Below are 20,569 nucleotides of genomic sequence, written 5' to 3'. Positions count from 1 at the left end.
TCCAGCTGCAGTAAAAGAGCCTTTGCAAATAGGACACAAAAACAAATTGGCATAAGTGTCCCACAGACCTAGTGGTTTCTATTGCACCTGCAGGCCCTCCAGGCTCTTCATCCTCTGTTGCAGGTTGTACACAACTGTTTATCAATAGAGAAGAATAGGGCCACCCAGAAGCCCAGTTCAAAGTTTCTGTCACATAAGACCACCTAATGGCTATTAAATGTGGCCTCAGAAGCTCCTACTTTAGAAGGGACCTTTTCAACAATTAGTGCCGGTTTTTGATTTTTTCAAGAAGACACTTAATTAAAGCTGATTCACTGACTGCATTTATTATCCAAATCTGACCCTGTCACCTTTAACAACATACAATATATAAACTTGAAGCTTGAACCAAACTAAACCAATTACCAGACTGTGCTGGTTTAAAGGTGAACCAGCAGGGGAAATGAACTCACCACGAGAGAGATTATAAGTCAGAGCTAAAATTTAATAACAATATTACAATAACAACACTGACACACAAGGGAAATTGCTTTCAACTCACAAAACCCCAGCAGTATAACCCAGTGTCCTGGGGCACAAACCCAAGGGGGTTTGTTTGCCCTTGTGCTGAGACCCCTGTGGTTCCCCCAAGTCCAGAGCAAAAGGAAAAGAAAAACCTGTTGGTGCAGGCAAGGGCTGTGGTCTGGGTGAGAGCGGGGATCTCCTCCTGTCGAGGTCCTGCTGCTCCTCTGGATCCGACGAGAAGTTCCCGAGGTCTTCTTACCCCCCACTTATGTACCCTCAGGGAGCACCCAGTCCCTCCCCCTGGGCGGGGACTCACACAATGGGTGATTAACTCTGGGAGCCAGGGGGTGTTGAACTGTTGATGGCCCATAGCAGCTCCGCCCCCTCAGGCTGGGTGAGAAGGTGATAATGGCTCCCTGGGCAGCTGCTGCTAATGGCCCATTGACCTTGGGGAATGAATAGAGGGGGTAGAATACACAGCTTTGATCACCCCCACACAGGGTTAGCTGGTCCCTCCTGCTCAACTAGGACACAGACACAATTACAGCCTCTCCAGACAGATGAGGGAAGTTTGTAAATAAAAAAAAAAATAAGTCAGTATTCAGGTTCCAGTCTGACCTGTAATATGCTTCTTTCAACCAAAGTTTTTCCATTTCACAAGTGGAAAAAAGTACAGAAATATTACATACAGCACTTTGGGTGGTACATCAACACCATTTATAAGAGCCAGACCACCTTCCCTCGCTGAAAAACACATACATTAAAAATTACAGTTGGTTTTCTTGAAATTACTGTTACCTTCGAAAAACATTATAATTACAACTTTCATACAACAGAGATTAATTCATGTAGGTAATTGCTAAAGTGGTTTTCCTAGAAAAAGCATAAAATAGTAGGCTTTTTTTTGCTTCTTTCCTTATGGTAGTTTGCATGTTCCAATGGACCCCTCCCAGAGTCTCAAGGCTGGATGAACTGGTTCTGTGAATTTGCAGCGGAAGGTGTGCAAATGGGCCATGCCATCACTAATATTGTAGAATGTAAGGATTCCTGCTTCATAATCCAGAAAAATGCCAATGCGATCAGGATCCTCATCTATCAAGATAGGGGTTCTCTCCCCCTTGTGAAATGCCCAGTATTCAAATTCAAATTTCTTAAGGCACCAAGATGCTCTATTCCATCCCAGCCGGCAGCTTTCAGAGTCTCCTTTCCTGCCAATGGAAGGGTAGGCTGCGCCAATCCACCATCCTGCTCCAGCATGAAGCAGGTCAACTTCCCAGTAGTGGCTCCCAGAGAGAAATGAATCTTTGCTTAGCACTTGCCATAATTTATCGAATCTCTGGGGATTACAAGGGTAAAATATCCTCCTCCAACTGCAGCTTACTACAAGACGGTCATCGGACAATTTCAGTCTTGGGTGAACGCTGTCATATTCCCAGGTTGGTGTTCTTGCATCTGCAGTCAAAGCCATGAACATACTTAGTACATTTATCACAACTCTTTGAAGAAGTCCAAGTTATAAAATGCCTGCAAAAGAGCTCACAGCTCGTGGTGTCTACTGAGTCAGAGCCAGAAAGCCCACAATCCCAGGGGCACAGGTGCTGGAAAAGGCATACCATGGGGATCCCAGCAGGGCACTAACATTACTGCCTCCTGTGTTATCTGGGCCACCCACAGTGATGGAACCTTAACTGCAGCACCACCATTGCTTACAGGCAGGGTTAGGGCTCAGAGAAGAGAAAGCCAACAGGACCAAGGACACAGTCTTGAAAAGCCATTCCAGTACTAACATTGCTGACTCCACACTTCTCAAATCTGGGCCACCTGTTGTGATGGGGACATCAGCTGTGGCACCAAGATTCTGTTAGGGATAGGTTTTAGTGAGTCACAGAGCCTGCAAGCTCCAAGAGCAATGGGGCTGGAAAACTTACACCAAGCACATCACAGCAGTGCACCAACATTGCTGCCTTCACACCTTCTAATCTGGGCCACCAAGGTGATGGGGACCTCAGCCTCATCACCAGCTGCCATTAGGGTTAGGCTTCAGAGAGCCGTGGAGCCTGCAGCTCCAGAGACACGGGCTGGAAAAGGTGTGAAAAGGGAATCCCAGCAGGGCACCAACACTGATGCCTCCACAGCTTTCTAATCGGGGTCACTCGTGGTGATGGGATGAGGGGAAACTATATGCAGAGTGGCTATCATCACTTGTCTTGTTCAGCCTGAGAAGACTGAGGGGAGGCCTTATTGTAGTCTACAACTTCTTCACAACAGGAAGCAGAGGGGCAGACACTGATCTTTCTGGTGACCAGGGACAGGACCCAAAGAAACTGTATGAAGCTGTGCTAGGTGAGGCTTAGATTGAGTATTAGGAAAGGTTCCTCACCACCCAGAGGGTGGTTGGGCACTGGAACAGGCTCCCCAGGGAAGTGGTAACAGCACAAGTCTGACAGAATTCAAGAAGCATTTGGACAATGCTCTTGGACACCTGGTGTCACTCTTGGGGATGGTCCTGTGCAGGGGTTAGACTTCAATGATCTTTCTGATTCCCTTCCACCTCAGGAGATTCTAGGATTCTGTGATCATACTTACGTTTTAAGAAAAGGAACCGATCAGTTGGAGTCATAGTTTTCAACACTGTTCCAGGTTCCTTCTTTGCAGTGGCATTCAGGCTGCTGAAAACATCTGGACAGAGATGAAAAGGGACAGTTTAGGAATCTTTTCAACTTCCATTTTAAACTTAATGGACAAGCTCTGGTACTTTTGCTGGGGAAGGGCTATTCACTCTGTAGGCTTTCAACCTTCTGCTCTTTGGACAGCATGGAGATGCTGGACTCCAGTGTTGTCAGAGAACTACACAGCTGAGCATACCACCAACTAATCACATCTGAGTCCATAAAAAGTAACCCCCAGCAGATGACAGCAGTCAGGCACCTGAAGACAGCTGCAGCTGTCAAGCAGTCCTACACACAACATGCAATGGCCTCTCAGATCTGGTCTGATCATTTACTCCAGCATCCTGCTATTCTGTTCTTGGTGGCAATTCTCTGAAAAGGGATTATTAAAAGGTAACTGGGTGAAGCATAATGGCCAGTGTTGCCTTCTCACTCCATGGGTGGAGGGTTTCCCCATGGTTATGTGGCTTTGTGACTCTGTGTCTCATTAGAAAATTCCTTGCCTTAATCATGCCAAAGGTCACTTAAGGATGAAATATCATCTTGAAGACAAAAGTAATTCTAAGTAGAACATGTTAGCTCACCTTTAAGAGTACCAAAAAGCACAGATTTTTTTCAGACTGAGGCAGAAAAATCACCAGCTATGTCAATTAGAAAAAGCATTCAAATTTTACAGGTACACAATGTTCAGTGCCAGAGCACTTACACCCAACAGTAACTGAAAGAAAGAATAGTTATATTGTGCAGGTGTGATGGTCTGGGAAGAAGTAAACTGTACTGAAATAACTGACAGAACTGGGGAGGGGGGGAAGCATCAGACAAACAAAAGACCATTTTCAGAGTTAGAAGAGAAAACTCTTATGTTCCTAAATCATCTCTACTATAGTGGCATTAAACCCATGCTGTTAGAAAACAGTACCTACGCCTGAAACATTGCTCTTTTCTCCAGCTGATTTGGTAAAAGTCCTGCTCTTACTTACAAACCACACTTTATTTACAAAGAGAGCAGAAGAAAGCAAAATTCAGAGCACTCTCCCAAGTACCTTCTTTAAGCCGGGCTTCTAGTGGTTTCTGTAGAATGGACTGAAGAACTCTGAAGAATTGCTTATAATGGTTAAGTATGTGTTCAAACGAGACAGGTACTGGATGCCACTGTTCTAACAGCTGCTTGGATTCCTTCATTTCCTTCTCGATTTCTGTGTACTTCTGAGGGCAGAAACCCAAATTCTGCAATTAGCAGAGTCAGTGACATGAAAGGACTCTTCCCAGCTCCCACATGGCACAGAGCAAGGACAGCTTCATCACCAGGTAAACCTATGGGCCGTAATAGGCAACCTTTGCTGTGTTCGACCAGCCTATTATCTCATTAGCTTGCCTATTACCTTATCATGCCAGTGGAGCCAGTAGCCAGCCCAGAGATGGAGAACCCAGCAGTCATAGTTTAAAACAAAGCCCTCCAGGATAGAAATTAATTTAGCCTGGTTAGGACCCTTTGAGGGAAATCCCAACAATGGAAAAATCAAACCATTAAGTTTTAAAAGCAATCTAAAGAATAAAATCCAACCTTTCCCACAAAATAAATTCCCCAAACTCAGGAAGAGCAACTTCCCATGTGGGGGTATGTTGCTAGCACACACAGCAGAATGCCAGGGCCATATTGCTCACAACGATGAAAACTCAAGTCTGTCAAATTGCAAGGATACAAAATTGCACCAGAGGCTTTATCAGGATGAATATTTTCCTTTGGCTGGTGTCAGGGCATAAGCACGTGGCAACACACCCTTTCCAAGGAAGGTGAGGAAGACCTTGAGATCCAGTAAAGTGATGCCTATTGTTCACAGTGATTAGGATCTCTTACGGTTAAAGAGATGAGACATTTTTGCCTTCCTTCTGAGGTTCCCAACACTTTTCCTCAGACCTTTGTATTACACTGGACAGGGAAAGACCTGATTCAGCATTTGTCTTCAAGATTAAGAGACACATGTCTCTCTCTTCCATATATGCTTAAAATTATCTCTCTCTTCCATATATTCTTAAAATAACATGAATTTTATGCAGAACTGAAATCAATGTCATAGCAGAAACACAACAAGATCAGGAACTAAAGTGGTTCACCAAAACACCCACACAAAAAAAATTAAAAAGCAGTCAGACAGATGTTGCTTACATACAGAGGATCTACAGAAGAGACTACTTGAACAGTTTATCAAAGACAATGAAGATAAGAGGTAGAAATAGACCACACGATACCACCTCCAGCAACTGAATAGGATCACTGTCCTGTTGTATTTGTTTGATTCGACATGAGAAGGTCTCTAGGGCTGAAAGCTGTTCTTGACAGGACTCCAACTGCTGATCATGTGTCCCCAAGGCTAGCTGAGTCTTTTCATCAATGAAGTTTTTTGCCATACTCTCTTCTTCCCGAAGAAGTAACTGGAGCTCGGTCACTTTTTCTGATAGCTGCCTTTTGATCATATGGGCATGTGCCTACAGGTGAAGCAGAGAAGTGTCTCCTCACACTCAATAGACCATAAATATTTCAGACATTTATCTTTCAAGATTTCAGTGTAGCATTTTGGTTGAATTTTACTGATCTTTCTGCATCTCTTCACTAACATGTGTCCATCCCTTAAGGGAGGGCAGCCAGGATTTACTGGCTGATGTCTGGATGGAAAAGCTTGAGGAAAGATTCCAAGATACCTATTTATGCAAGGAATGCTGTTTTCATCTGGAATTTACAGGGTCAGGTACTAAGTGCAACAAGAAGCAGACCTGGTCCTTCCAACACTTTGGCCTCTTCCAAAGCAAGCTAGAGACAAGGAGTTGCTAGGAAGAGCAAGCCTTCAAAACAAAGGGACATCAAACCAAATCTCTAGACCCCCCTCCAGCTCTTATTGACACTTCTGCAGCAGAGCTGCTGAGAGATGCTCCTTAGGGCAAAAGCCCTTTCATGCTCTCTAAATGAGGTGCAGCTTAACACACATTCGTGTTCTTAAGATACAATCAATGTTCTTGTGTTTGCTCAAGGATTCAATAATGCAGCTCAGTGCAATGTAACATATATCAGTGAATAACATATGCAGCTGGGGCTATCTGCTATTCCTCTGCACAAAAATTTCAACATTTTTCTTCCAGAGATGTTCAGCTGATCAGGGAATGAGGACCAGGTCTTTGGAGACTCTTTTCCTCTTCTGTCCCTTTGATAGTGTAATATGTTATGATGTATACAGGGAATACACTCTTTTCCTGAGAAGCAGTAGGTGTCTGAGTCTTTGAATAGCTACAGAGGAAACAAAGTGCCTCTCCTTGGAAAATGACCATCTGGTGGGGAAGGGAACCACACTTTACCTTCACATCATTCACAGCCTGCTCTATGCTCCTTCTGTTACCAGCTTCTTGCTCTTTTCTTTCTTCTAGATCCTTCAAGCACAGTGCCATGAGTTCCTATACAGAAATGAAACAAAATAAAACAGTTTCACAGCAACATCTGTGAAAAACAGAAATGAATATCCAGCTTGTTTTCCATACAGGGGAAAACACCTGGTGGCTATACGGGTAAAATTTGGGGACTTCTACAAACTCGTACCACCTCTCTAAGGTACAGGGAGATCTATGATGAAAAAAACATTTCCATCTTTAAATCTGTGGTGCTGTGCATTTCAAGTCTACAGGCTAATATATTTAGCAGCTGAATGGCAGCTAACCAAGTGATTTTATTCAGAGGATCAGTGGGAGGTTCCATCTAGTCAAAATCCAGTGAAAGTTTAGGATGTCTCCCAAAAAGACCAATCAGATATACCCCACTATCACTACAGTGATGCCTAGTCTGAACAACTACAACAGTAAATATTGTAAGCTTGGCTGGAAATCCCAGTATCTGTGATACTTGTGATGTGCTAGCAAACCATAGTTACCATAGTTAATGTTCTGCTATGTACAGCCCTGCAGTTTCTCACTTGTAGCCCTCTGAAATTGGCTGTTCTCTGTGCAGCAGGCTCAACAGTCTTGATGTACCTGCTCATATACTTTTGTCAATAGTAAGGAAGCTCCAGCTATACCTGTTATCAATGTCCTGTTCTGCAGCTGCAATCCAGTCAAGAGCATCTGCCTGCACATGTACCAGATCCCTGGAACATTTCCAGGGCCCCAGGGCAGCACAGCATTTAAACTCTGCAGGGCTGACTAACTGAGCATGAAGTGTTGTTTTATGGTTGCATTTCTGACATATGCCTCCTTAAAAAACATGCAGTTTGTCTTTTTAGTATGATGGAGTCAGAAGAAAATGGGCTCCCAGCAAAACTCAGACACTCTGCATCTGGAAGGCCCTTGGCACAGACACATCTATGCAAGCAGTTAAATGTTCTTGCACAGAACAAGCCACTCATGTTATCCTATCCATTCCAGCCACAGCTTTCCAGTCTTGTCTCTGAAGAACTAGAGGAGTTCCACATCACTTGAGAATACAGGAGTTCTACCAGATATCAGCCTGCCTTAGTTTATTTTGCAATCTAGGCTACCTTCCCTTCCTCAAGCCTGACAAAGACCACAGAGCAAAACCCAATCTTCCTTCTCTGCAATTACAACACAAGGCACTCAGTCCCTCACAAAAATGACCATATGCAAATACTTATGACAACCCCAAGCATTTCTGATTACTTTCCTTACATGAAAGAGTTGCTTCTTAGCAATTGGCATAATGCCAGGCAACCTGTGTCATTCATCCTGAGGAATCAACTCCAAAAACATTCCTTTAGGGATTGCCTGTATGCCTTGAGTCATTCAAGTAAAAACACTATCAAAGCAAAGATTTGTAAGAGATGAGACTCCTAGCTTCTCAGGCTCACAGGACATGAGTGCAAAGAATGCTGATCCTGTGTTCTTCATTCAGGAGCAGAAAGAGTGTCCTTCCAGATGATTTTATACAACTTTTGATCCAGGGATGAAGCAGCTGATGGACCTCACACAGGAGATTGCATCTGTTCTTAGTACTCACAGGTAGGATTTGCCAAAATTGCTGTGGAAGATTCTCTGTGGAAGAAGTGCTGCCTGGCTCATGTTGTAGCACAAGGGCTGTACAGAGTAACTACTCCCAGCAAACCAAATTACTAGCCAAAATCCCATCCCTTTGACTACAACTATTGACAATTTGTGCATGAACTCTCTGCAGCCCTAAGCCAGTAGGTGTCAGCAGATACTTCCCAGAGGCAAAGTGTTCCCTTGGGAACACAAGTTTCTATACTGCTCAATTCCTAATTTGGTACTGAGACAACTCTTTACCAGCAGTATGTGGTCCTGTGTCCATCAGAGCCTCCAGGGAACTAGCACAACTTGTAGCTTTGTACATTTTACCCTAGCTCAAATCAGGTTGCCACAGAATCCTGATATATCTGCATCCACACATTGCCCCTATGCCATAGAATCATAGAATCATAGAATCGATTGGGTTGGAAAAGACCTCCAAGATCATCGAGTCCAACCCTTGGTCCAACTCCAGTCCATTTACCACATCATGGCACTCAGCGCCACGTCCAATCTGTGTTTAAAAATCTCTAGGGATGGCGAATCCACCCCCTCTCTGGGCAGCCCATTCCAATGCCTGAGCACTCTCTCTGGAAAGAATTTTTTTCTCATCTCCAACTTAAATTTCCCCTGGCAGAGCTTGAGCCCATCGTGCCCCCTTGTCCTATTGCTGAGTGCCTGGGAGAAGAGACCAGCCCCCACCTGGCCACAACTTCCCTTCAGGCAGTTCCAGACAGTGATGAGGTCACCTCTGAGCCTCCTCTTCTCCAGGCTGAACACCCCCAGCTCCCTCAGCCTCTCCCCACAGCGCTTGTGCTCCAGTTCCTTCACCAGCCTTGTTGCTCTTCTCTGGCCCCGCTCCAGCCCCTCAATATCCTTTCTGAACTGAGGGGCCCAGAACTGAACACAACACTCAAGGTGTGGCCTCACCAATGCAGAGTCCAGGGGAAGGGTCACTGCCCTGGGCCTGCTGGCCACGCTATTTTTGATACAGGCCAGGATCCCATTGGCCTTCTTGGCCACCTGGGCACACTGTTGGCTCATGTTGAGCTTCCTGTCAATTAGTACCCCCAGGTCCCTCTGCCTGGCTGCTCTCCAGCCACTCTGTGCCCAGCCTGGAGCGCTGCAGGGGGTTGTTGTGGCCAAAGGGCAGGACCTGCACTTGGCCTTGTTGAACTTCATCCCATTGGAATCAGCCCATCCCTCAAGTCTATCCAGATCCCTCTGCAGAGCCCTCCTGCCTTCCAGCAGGTCGACACTCCCTCCCAACTTGGTGTCATCAGCAAATTTGCTGATGATGGACTCAATCCCCTCATCTAAATCATCAATAAAGATGTTAAACAGGACTGGACCCAACACAGACCCCTGGGGAACACCACTGGTGACCGGCCCCCAGCTGGATGCAGCTCCGTTCACCAGCACTCTCTGGGCCCGACCCTCCAGCCAGCTCCTAATCCAGGAGAGGGTACACTTGTCCAGGCCATGGGCTACCAGCTTTTCCAGGAGTATATTATGGGAGACAGTGTCAAAGGCCTTGCTGAAGTCCAGATAGACACATCCAGAGCCTTCCCCTCATCCACCAGGTGGGTCACCTGATTGTAAACAGAGATCAGGTTGGTCAGACAGGACCTGCCCCTCCTAAACCCCTGCTGGCTGGGTCTAATCCCTTGTCCACCCTGAAGGTGCTGTGTGATTGCACTCAGGATGAACTGCTCCATAACCCTGCCAGGCACGGAATGAAGGGAATGCAAACATGGTAGTGGATTCCCAGCTGCTTTTGGATGAAAGCACACCAGCAGGCAGGATGAGTGCTCTGCATTGCTCAGAAGTCTTCAATGGTTCTACTCCTGTGCTGTTGTTTGCTTGCAGCCTAGTGACTGCCCCCTGCCCTTGTAATGCTCTCTAACATGAAGTACAATAAAATGCCAGAAGAGTTTAGTATGATCTATGCATCTACTCACAATCCTTGTGAACTTCCAAGTAGGAAGTTCCATAGGAACTGGTTTTCCCTGCTGTTTATTGTAGCAAGCCTCTGAGTAACACTGTTCCAAAATACCACAGAGGCAGTGGAAAGGAGCTCTCTGAAATTGTGGAGGGGGAAAAAAACCCCATCCTGTACACCTGTCCTCTGTGTTACAATTTTTAAGCCTCTCAAGCTTAACACCATAGCATTCAGGCCTCAGCAAGCCTCCCGGTATGCTCTCCAGTCTAAAACAGAAGCACAAGCAGGAAGTATTGAGCAAGCTTGCAAAGCCTCCTCAGGATATTTGATGGACTACTACAGTGGGGTGAAGAAAAAAAGCTCAGGGAAGAACCCCTGGCCTGATTGTGGCTGGGACGGAGTTAATTTTCCTCATAGGAGCTTGTATGGTGCTATGTTTCAGATGTGAGTGCACAAAAGGCTAGGAGGGGATGCAAGCAGGTAGATGACCCATACTAACCAACAAGATATTCCATGCCATAAAATAACAAGCTCAGAAACAAAACTGGGAGGTAAGGATGGTTGAGTGGATTAGCCATCTTTTGGTAGGGAACTGTCTAGGTGTTGGCCTACAAACAGCTGGTATGAGTGACCTTTAAATCACTTTGATTCTTTCATTCTTTTCCCCCACATCTTCTTCACTTACTAAGCTATTTTTATCTCAGCTCATGAATTTTCTTGGTTTTAGTCTTTTAATTAAATTTTCCTGTCTTGCTCCTGCTGGGCACGGGAGGAGGAGTAAGCAGGCAGCTGTGTTGTTAGCTGGGTTAGCCCACAACAAGCCCTGCTCCCCACCCAAGGGTTATCAGAGAACAGGTCCTGTGCGTGGGCAGTCACCGTGGTGTATCAAGCTACAGTGGTGTGGGAGGGGATAAACAGAAATGGCCTTTCACCTTCCCCTGTGGCATCTCTGTTTCTGACAAAGGTGCTTCCAGTCTGGCAATAAAAACAAGTTCCTCGGGGCAACCAAATTCCACTGACTCCACACACAAGGTCTGCGAAAAAAATTCTCAGACACAAAGTCGGAGGATAAATGGTACTGCATGTGACCTAACAGTGAATCTCACTTCCTACTTGTTCCTTGGTTTATACATCTGCTACATGGGCTTTGTGCGCGACTGGTTAACTCTTTGCCTCCGGTGCATGTCCTTGTGCGCCGCCAGGAGGCTGACCCTTGTCTATATGGGATTTACAAAACACTTGTCAAAGTACAGAAAGTACAGAAGCTTTGTTCTGCTAGCCAGCACAGCCCACAAAACTGATGTGACAACAGACTCGGAACTCCAGCTGTTTATAAGGCAAGCAAAGCAAGGCCAATAGCTGAAGATGCTTGGCCTGCTACTGTGACACTTGCCATTATCTTACCCTGGCAAAACGAAGCCCAGGTCTGCAAGCACCAGAAACGAGGGGGAAAACGGCAAGACATAAAACCAAGCAGGGAAGGTGTCTGTTCCAGCTCCCGGTTTATACGCCCGTCCTCCGCCTCGCTGTAAGCGTCCCCTGCGCCGCACCGGCGACCCCGCACTCACCTGCGTGCGGCGCACGGCCTGGGGCAGGAGGCTGGCGCGGTGCCCGCGGTGCGCTCCCAGCGCCGGGCACAGCGCGCACACGCAGCGCCCGCAGTCCTCGCAGAACAGCTCCAGCGGCCGCCCCGCATGTACCCCGCACACCCGCGGCCCCCCCTGCGCCATGGCGGGTGCGGGGACGGTGCGGGAGCCCAGCGCTTTGCAAGCGGCGTGTGCGGAGCGGCGGCCGCTGCCCCGCCGTGCCTCTGCCTTCCGAAGGGCGGGCGGCGGAGCGGGGCCGGCCCCAGTCACGCCCCGCAGGTGCCGCGGTGCGGCATCGAACCGTGATGCAGCGGTGGATGCCTGACAGGCGGTGCTACGGCAGCTAACTTCGGACCCTGCGTTGGAAAGTTGGCTATTTTGTGAAGTTTCAGCAGTGTGGATGAGCGATGGGCGTCAGTGTTACTGATGAGAAAAACACCTGACACGAAAACGGAACACAAATTGTCATCAGGGGACGTTTTGTCACGATTTTTCAGTTAGAATTGTGTGCTTATAACGTCTCATTTATAGAAGTCAGAATAAAGTGCTCATGCTCTTACAGGGTTTGCATACTTTCATTGGCCAAAACTCGGATACATTCAGCCAAATCTGATTTCTTCTTTCTGGGAATAAAAGCAGTAGAGAACACAGACATGCACTCAAGAACAAAAGGTGTGAAGAAATAGGAAGAGATTTAAAAAATAACTGTTTTGGTGGAACATTTAAGTCAGTATGTGTATTAATACATGAGAACGTGGAGCATTGAGAAGCAAGGCAATCCTGCTGAAAGAAGGCAGAATCTCATGCATTCTAAAGAGCTGCTGACATAATCAAGGATCCAGAAAGTGCATTGTAGATATGAAAGTCAGGGATTTTCTCCAAAAGTGCTTCATGTGGACCCCGTGCTAGAGTTATGGAATCTTAAGAGTCATTGGGATATATGGAGATTGTTCACTTTCATCCCACACACACAAAGTACTAGTGCCTGCTTTAAAATCAGTAAATACAAGAATTTCACAGTCTCTTTGGGACCCTGTTCTGATGTTTGATGAGCCTCACAGAAAACTTTTTGTAATGTCAATGCACATTTTTCTCATTTCAACATGTGATTTCACTGTGCCTTTCCAAGGAGAGTTTCAGCCTCATCTTCTCAATCTACTCCCAAAAGGGAGCTGTAGACAGCACTGAGTTCTCTGATGGAGTCTGAACAAGTCCAGTGCCATGTCTTTTGGGAAATATTAAGCTTCAGCTCCATTACTGTCATGGTGACTTCTGCAGAAGGGTTTGCTTAATGGAGTCAATGTGTGTCTTGTCCAGGGCAGTGTGTGAATAAAGTAAACTTTCCTATCCTATTATTCAGGATAGGATGTCAGTCACACTCACACCATCAGAGACTGTCACCACTGGGACTGAAGTCCCTTCACAGTGGGCATGTGTTTCAGTAAGCCCACGGGTTCCCTGCTTGATTCCTTACACACACCACACTCACACGGTCAGACCAGGTTTCCCATAGCAGAGTCTCAGACCTCTGGATCTCTAAAGCAACTTATTTGTGGTAGAGTAACACAGTACCAGCTCAAGCAGGTGTCTTTGAGGAGGGACCCTGAGCAAAGGTCTCCTGGGTTTTTGTACCCTCACAGTTTGAACATGCAGTACTCTGATATCTTCCTACTGAGTCCTCAGCTCCTGCCTTGTCTCAGTGTCTGGTCATCTGGCTGGCACCACAGGTTCCTGTATCCTTTGTTGTACTAAGGGTCAGTGCCAGTTCCTGGCCTCTTGTTTGGGGCTGTCACCATCCAGAGCTCAACCTGCAGCTCCCACTGCGGCAGCACACTGAGCTACCTGTGCTAAATGTGTTCCTCAAAAGTCCTCCCTTGGTTTCGATTGACCATACTTGCTAATACATTATAAGGGGGAAAGAAAGCTTTCACAGCATTTTTCCAATGTCCTTACACACAACCTTATTCAAAGTAACAAAATTAAGGCTAACAAGATGGTCATAGGGCAGAAATTGTTATCAAGACAAGATCATGAAAGATTCTCAAATGTCTGTTATTGACAAACTGGTTAATCACTCACTACATGTCTGATATGAGACTGTTGCATCCAGTTTTCCTAGCCCAAAATTCTGGCAGCAAAGTAAGAACACAGTAAGACAGTATATGGTCACTCCCATTTAAGTTCTAATTTGGATTTTCATGATAACATCCTGATTAGCACTTCATCCCTAGGTTGTGTATCATGTACTGGTATATCAGACTGGACTGGGCTGATGCTATTGTGCATGCCTCCTCCACTCTTTGAAGCCTTTCTGCATACATAAAAAATGCTGAGTCAGGCATTTGTCTCCATCCAACAGGCTGGTCCTAGATAGTCCAAAAGTTCCTGGTATAGCTGAGTGCCTTCCAAAGAGAATTTCTGTCAGTGTTAGTCCTATGGGTTGTCATGGAATATTCCAAACATTCCACAGAGTCAAAATTAAGACTTCTGGTCACTTCAGATTAGTGCATGTGCATATTTTTGCTCTCTTTTTCTTTTAATGTCCTATTCATTCACTCTACTTGTCCTGAAGATTGTGGGTGATGCAGTATATGTAATTTTCTCTCTATTTCCAAAGACTTATCCAGCTGATTAACTATATTGGCTGTAAAATTAGCACCTCTGTCTGATCCAATTGACTCTGGAACCCTGTATCTATGTATAACTTCCTTTAGTCAAGGCCTGTGTCAGCCCTTCTTATTGGTAAGATTTTTGCCCAATCTGATAGCGGGTCTACTATCACTAGCAAATGCTTGCACCCAGCCATAGGTGGCATGTCTGGAGAGTCTATCTGCAGTCACTGAAAAGGCCCATGGTCTCCCTAACTCTGACCTGGGTTTGATACATGAGAACTTCCAGCAAGGTGGGAAGCTATTTGGATTCTTTTTGCAAGTGGCATAAATTCCCAAAGCTATTCTTTTTTTTTTATTTTTTAATTTGTCTAGCTATTGCCTCTGCCTGATGTCTCTTTCCAGACTTTATTGTGAAGCCATCTAGCTACACAGATCAAATATTTCTTTGTCAGAATTGGCCATATTCCATCATCATCTTGCATTGCGTCCCACTTGCCCCATCATCCCTTTTCTTCTGTTGAGCAGTCCTTCTCATACACAATCTTCTTTTCTGTCAGATTTGGCCATTCACTCTGGTCAACTGGAGACACAAGAGCATAGTCTCCCAGATGCTGCAGCTTTGTGGCTGCATTCACTTTAGTAGATTCATTAGCATTTCTTCTATCAGCTCCTGTAGTGCCTGTGCTGTTGGCTGGGCAATGTACTGCAGCAACTTCTGCAGGTAATTGTACCGATCCCAGTAACTTGCATATTTCTTTTCCATTAGATACCCTTTCCCTGCTGGTGTGAAAAATCCCTGGTCTTTCCATAACATTTCTGTTGCATGGTATACCCCAAAAGCATACTGAGAGTCTGTGTAGGTGTTGACTCATTTCCCTCTTCCCAGATGTGCTGCACACATCAAAGGTACTAATCATGCTCCTTGTGCTCTCATCCTTGCTGGGAGTGGTTATGTACCTGCCTCACCACATCATCCCCAGACTGTCACTGTCCTTGCAGGTAGTAGAATGAATCACCTGCAAATAGAACTGCACATGTGTTATGTGAGAGAACATCACCCAAATTAGTCCACGGTTTACTTGAAATGTGCATCATTTGCTCACGCTGATGATGTTCTCCATCATCAGGTAGAGGCATTAGGCTCAAATTGTTACACCTTTTTAAGATCACATTACCTGCCTTTAGGAGGATCAGTTCATATCAATGTGCCCATTGTGGCATTAGAGCTTGGGTTGCAGACTGTCTCAACAGTATCTCCACATTATGTGGACTGTTGCAGCATGTCCCATGATAAGGGGAACATCTCATTTCTAATATTGCTACTGCTGCTGCCACTGACTTCATATAGGCTGGTGTTTCTGGTGCAACTGGATCAAGTTGAACTGAGTAATATACATGATGATGTCCTAACTTCTGTATTACCACTTCACTGGCTATTCCTTTACGTTCATGTATACAGAGATTGAAGGGGTTTATATAACCTAGGAGCCCAAGAGCAGGAGCAGACTCCACAGCTCTTTTTATTGCTTTTAAAGTTTGTTTACTCTCTGGGTCCCATGCAATAGACTGGGTCCAGGAGGGATGGACATGTTTCAAGCAGGAAATTTTGAGTGCACAGCAACAGGCTATACCAGTGTGCCCAAAGGCCAGTCGGAGGGGAAGACAGCCAGCTTGGTTAAATAGGGAGATTCTGAAAGAAATCAGGGATCAAATGAAAGTTTACAGACTGTAGAAAAAAGGGCTGGCTACTTATGAAGAATTTACGAAGAGAGCTAGGTCATGCAGGAAAAAAATTAGGCAAAGGAAAGTGGAATTTGAAGTTAATTTGGCTAATTCAGTTAGGGATAACAAAAAGTCCTTCTATAAATACATTAATAACAAAAGAAGGGGCAGGAAAATCTCCATTCTCTGTTGGATAAGGGAGGGAAATAAAGTTAACAAAGATGAGGGGAAGGCTGAGGTACTTAACACCTACTTTGCCTCAGTTTTCACCAGTAAGACAGGTGGCCCTCAAGACAACTGGCCTCTGGAGCTGGTGGACAGAGAGAGGGAGCTGAATAGCCCTCCTGTATTCCAGGAGGAAATAGTTACTGACTTACTGAGCCAGCTGGATCCTCACAAGTCTGTGGGACCAGATGGGATCCATCCCAGGGTGATGAGGGGGCTGGCAGAAGAGCTTGCCAAACTGCTCTCCATCATCTTCCAACAGTCCTAGCTCTCTGGGGAGGTCCCAGATGATTGGAAGTTGGTGAATGTCACCCCAATTCACAAAAAGGGCTGCAAGGCTGACCCTGGCAACTACAGGCCTGTCAGCCTGACCTCTGTGCCTGGCAGGGTTATGGAGCAGTTCATCCTGAGTGCAATCACACAGCACCTTCAAGGTGGACAAGGGCTCAGACCCAGCCAGCAGGGGTTTAGGAGGGGCAGGTCCAGTCTGACCAACCTGATCTCTTTTTACAATCAGGTGACCCACCTGGTGGATGAGGGGAAGGCTGTGGATGTGTCTGTCTGGACTTCAGCAAGGCCTTTGACACTGTCTCCCATAATATACTCCTGGAAAAGCTGGTAGCCCATGGCCTGGACAAGTGTACCCTCTCCTGGATTAGGAGCTGGCTGGAGGGTCGGGCCCAGAGAGTGCTGGTGAACGGAGCTGCATCCAGCTGGTCACCAGTGGTGTTCCCCAGGGGTCTGTGTTGGGTCCAGTCCTGTTTAACATCTTTATTGATGATTTAGATGTGGGGATTGAGTCCATCATCAGCAAATTTGCTCCTGACACCAAGTTGGGAGGGAGTGTCGACCTGCTGGAAGGCAGGAGGGCTCTGCAGAGGGATCTGGATAGACTTGAGAGATGGGCTGATTCCAGTGGGATGAAGTTCAACAAGGCCAAGTGCAGGTCCTGCACTTTGGCCACAACAACCCCCTGCAGCGCTCCAGGCTGGGCACAGAGTGGCTGGAGAGCAGCCAGGCAGAGGGACCTGGGGGGACTGAGGGACAGGAAGCTCAACATGAGCCAACAGTGTGCCCAGGTGGCCAAGAAGGCCAGTGGGATCCTGGCCTGGATCAAAAATAGCGTGGCCAGCAGGCCCAGGGCAGTGACCCTTCCCCTGGACTCTGCCTTGGGGAGGCCACACCTTGAGTGTTGTGTTCAGTTCTGGGCCCCTCAGTTCAGGAAAGAGATTGAGGGGCTGGAGCGGGTCCAGAGAAGAGCAACAAGGCTGGTGAAGGGACTGGAGCACAAGTGCTGTGGGGAGAGGCTGAGGGAGCTGGGGGTGTTTAGCCTGGAGAAGAGGAGGCTCAGAGGTGACCTCATCACTGTCTAGAACTACCTGAAGGGAAGTTCTGGCCAGGTGGGGGCTGGTCTCTTCTCCCAGGCACTCAGCAATAGGACAAGGGGGCACGATGGGCTCAAGCTCTGCCAGGGGAAATTTAAGTTGGATATCAGAAAAAAATTCTTTACAGAGAGAGTGCTCAGGGATTGGAATGGGCTGCCCAGAGAGGGGGTGGATTCACCATACCTGGAGATTTTTAAACACAGATTGGACGTGGCGCTGAGTGCCGTGATCTGGTAAATGGACTGGAGTTGGACCAAGGGTTGGACTTGATGATCTTGGAGGTCTTTCCCAACCCAAATGATTCTATGATTCTATGAAGTATTTACAGTTTCAGTTGCTCCCAATTTTGCACAGCCTTGGCCAAGGGCATCTCCTATAATGAGTTAATTTTCCGTCATTTCAAATGCTAAGAGTGACTCCAAATTACGTGTGCCATATAAGAGACATGAGCTTTCATGTCACATCTTATGAGGGACTTTCAACCTCCTCTATCTGCTCCTTATGCTGGTCAGGCTGTGCACCTGTACTTGAACCCCTACTAGTGCTTTCCCCAGACCTATATAAAAAGCTGCACTAATGGAGAGACACAAATCCACATTTAAAATTTATACAGAATCTGCTCAGGGAATTTTAACATTCACCCTTTGTATCTTCTCTGCTCCAGCGATCACAGGTGAACTCACCCTGTGTCAGCAGCTGGATGTTGGGAGAAGGGAGGCTCCAAAGGCTGTGGCCTAAGGTCCCTTCTGGTTTACCAAACTGTTAGGGAAACTTCCCTGTCTGAACATGCAGGAGCACCCTGGCAGTCAGACTTCCACCACCAGACTGTCACTGCTGAAATCTCTTCACAGCAGCCAGCTCCACTGGGCCCACAGGTGCCCCAGACTGACCCAAGTTTCCCATAGCACCTTCTCAGACCTCTGGTTGCAAATCAGTAATTAAATCATGGTGCAGCAATAGAATTACAGCTTGAGTTGGTGCCTGTGAAGAGGATTCTGGAACAAAGGATTACCAGACTTTTATATCCCCACAGTCTATGTGTGTGGAAGCCTGGGGTCTTCCTACTGAGTTATCAGCTCCTGCTGTGTCTCTGTGTCCCTGATTTGGCCACAGGTCCCTGTGCCCTTTGTTGTGCAAAGGGGCAGTGCCAGTTCATGGTCTCTTGGCTCAGGCTCCCATCCAGAGTTCAACCTGCTGCTCCTGCTGCAGCTGCACACTGTCCTAAATGTGTTCCTCAACACATGGCTGGTGTCCATCACCACAAAGTGACACAATACTGATGGAAGATACTCAGCCTAGGACACTGGTTTGTTTTCTGGCAAAGTTATTCCCCAGTCTGCTCCTGCCCAACCTTAGTTGTTGCAGAGTTACTTCATGGGTTGGGTAAGACCAGAAGCCTGTCTTGGTCTTTGTGACGTTCATGCTGGTGCTTTTTTGCAGCACATCACAGTCCCTCAGAAGAGTGACCCTGCTTGCCACTTGATCTTTCTTCATCCTCTGCTCCACCCCATCCTTTGTAATGATACCAGATTTGCTGAGGGCATATTCCATCCTATTGCCCTGGTTGTTGATAAGAACATTAAGGTGCATTGGGCTACATATCAGCCCCTGAGGAAGGCACTAGTGCCCAGCAGCCACCTGGACTTTGTACATCAAATAACAGTACTTAGTGTCTAGCAGTTCAGCCATTCTAGTCTATCTATCCACACAACATCATCAGTTTGTCTGTAAGGACATTATCAAGGCCCCTGATTTGCAGCATTAAAAATTGCAGCTTTTCAGTACCTAGGCCATTTCCCTCTTACCAATGAACTTACTAGGGTGGTTTATCTATTTTTTTAGCTTTAAATTTTTTACTATGGAGGAGAGAGTTGCAATAAAACTAAATAATGCTTGTGTAAACACTGCTGGATGATCAGGTGCTGCAATAATGACTAAGATGTACTTTTGCCCCAGTGCTTTACTGTCTGACACTGGGGGAAAGTGCTGCTGCACGGTGTCTGTGAGAGGTCTGAAGAGCAGGAGACGCCCTTCTCTTTGCTTCCAGTTCCCACATTCATCTCTCTGGAGGGAGCAACATAAAGCTCTCAAAACTGGGTTTAAAGCCTCCGAATATCCCTCAGGCTGTTTTCGCAAAGAAGAATCATCCTCCAGCACAGACAGTGGAGAGAAGTAAAAGTTAAACTAAGAAGAAAACAGGAAGTTAAAACATTTTCCTGGGTGAGCACCATCTCAGTGTGAAAGCCTGATGGGAAAGAAGGGTGGGGTGGGCTGTTGGGGTCAGAATGTCTTTGGGTCTTCTGTTAGTTTTGAAGTGAAATACTGTTTTCTTTCTTCTAGACTTTGCATCTAATAAGCCTTCTGCAAGCCAGGGTTGCATTTCTGCAAAATCTGTGTGTGAGTCTGGCAGTACTCAACACACTCAGAGACCTGACTGTGATTTAGCCATGGCATTCTCTATTTCTTTGTATAGGAAATTCCTAATACAAATTCTGACTCCATCCTCGTACTTGAGTGTAGGAATGAAGAGAAGGAGTCTTCTCTAGTATACAATTTACAGATTCTGGTGTAGATCTGGACTTTTTTGCAGCCGTCTATGAAAGAAAACGAAAGGAAAAACAGAACAAACAAAACAAAACCCAAATGGAATCACCACTTTGCAAAGACACTGAAGACTGTAATTTGAATGGCAGTAACACATCATCTGTGTACACTGAACAACCTCGAGTCCTTGCAACTCAGGGGGCTGAATGTTAAATTCAGCTAAAGTGAAGGATTCTGTATTAAACTGGAGTGCCTTCAATAGAAGTCACCCTCCCTTCTGGCTTGAGAAGAGATATAATTTTTGCTGCAGAAATCAGAGTCCATCTTTGTTTGGTTTGCCTCAGGGTTACTTTTTCCATGT

The 20,569-nt window shown here is 46.2% G+C and overlaps 1 protein-coding gene across 1 annotated transcript; it reads right to left on the bottom strand.

Annotated features, from left to right (window-relative positions):
* Positions 1-463: 463 nt before the first annotated feature.
* Positions 464-11,939, bottom strand: TRIM14 (tripartite motif containing 14). Its single transcript, XM_071580556.1, has 6 exons — positions 11,703-11,939; positions 6,522-6,617; positions 5,427-5,660; positions 4,217-4,379; positions 3,091-3,183; positions 464-1,956 (listed from the first exon to the last, which is right to left on the bottom strand). The coding sequence occupies exons 1-6, from the start codon at positions 11,862-11,864 to the stop codon at positions 1,421-1,423; spliced, it is 1,284 nt and encodes a 427-aa protein (XP_071436657.1). The 5' UTR covers positions 11,865-11,939; the 3' UTR covers positions 464-1,420.
* Between the last annotated feature and the right edge of the window lie 8,630 nt (positions 11,940-20,569).

The sequence above is a fragment of the Pithys albifrons genome, chromosome Z (assembly GCF_047495875.1).
Source record: "Pithys albifrons albifrons isolate INPA30051 chromosome Z, PitAlb_v1, whole genome shotgun sequence".
NCBI lineage: Eukaryota > Metazoa > Chordata > Aves > Passeriformes > Thamnophilidae > Pithys > Pithys albifrons.
Note: the sequence above shows the minus strand (reverse complement) of the source record. Positions and strands in the feature narration are given on the sequence as shown.

Excerpts from the sequence above, each read along its gene's own strand:
- TRIM14 (XM_071580556.1), bottom strand. The coding sequence starts at position 11,864 with ATGGCGCAGGGGGGGCCGCGGGTGTGCGGGGTACATGCGGGGCGGCCG. Across the intron at positions 5,661-6,521 it reads AGGCTGTGAATGATGTGAAG|GCACATGCCCATATGATCAA; the intron begins GTAAAGTGTGGT and ends CTTCACCTGTAG. Across the intron at positions 1,957-3,090 it reads TCGGTTCCTTTTCTTAAAAC|ATGCAAGAACACCAACCTGG; the intron begins GTAAGTATGATC and ends CTTTGACTGCAG.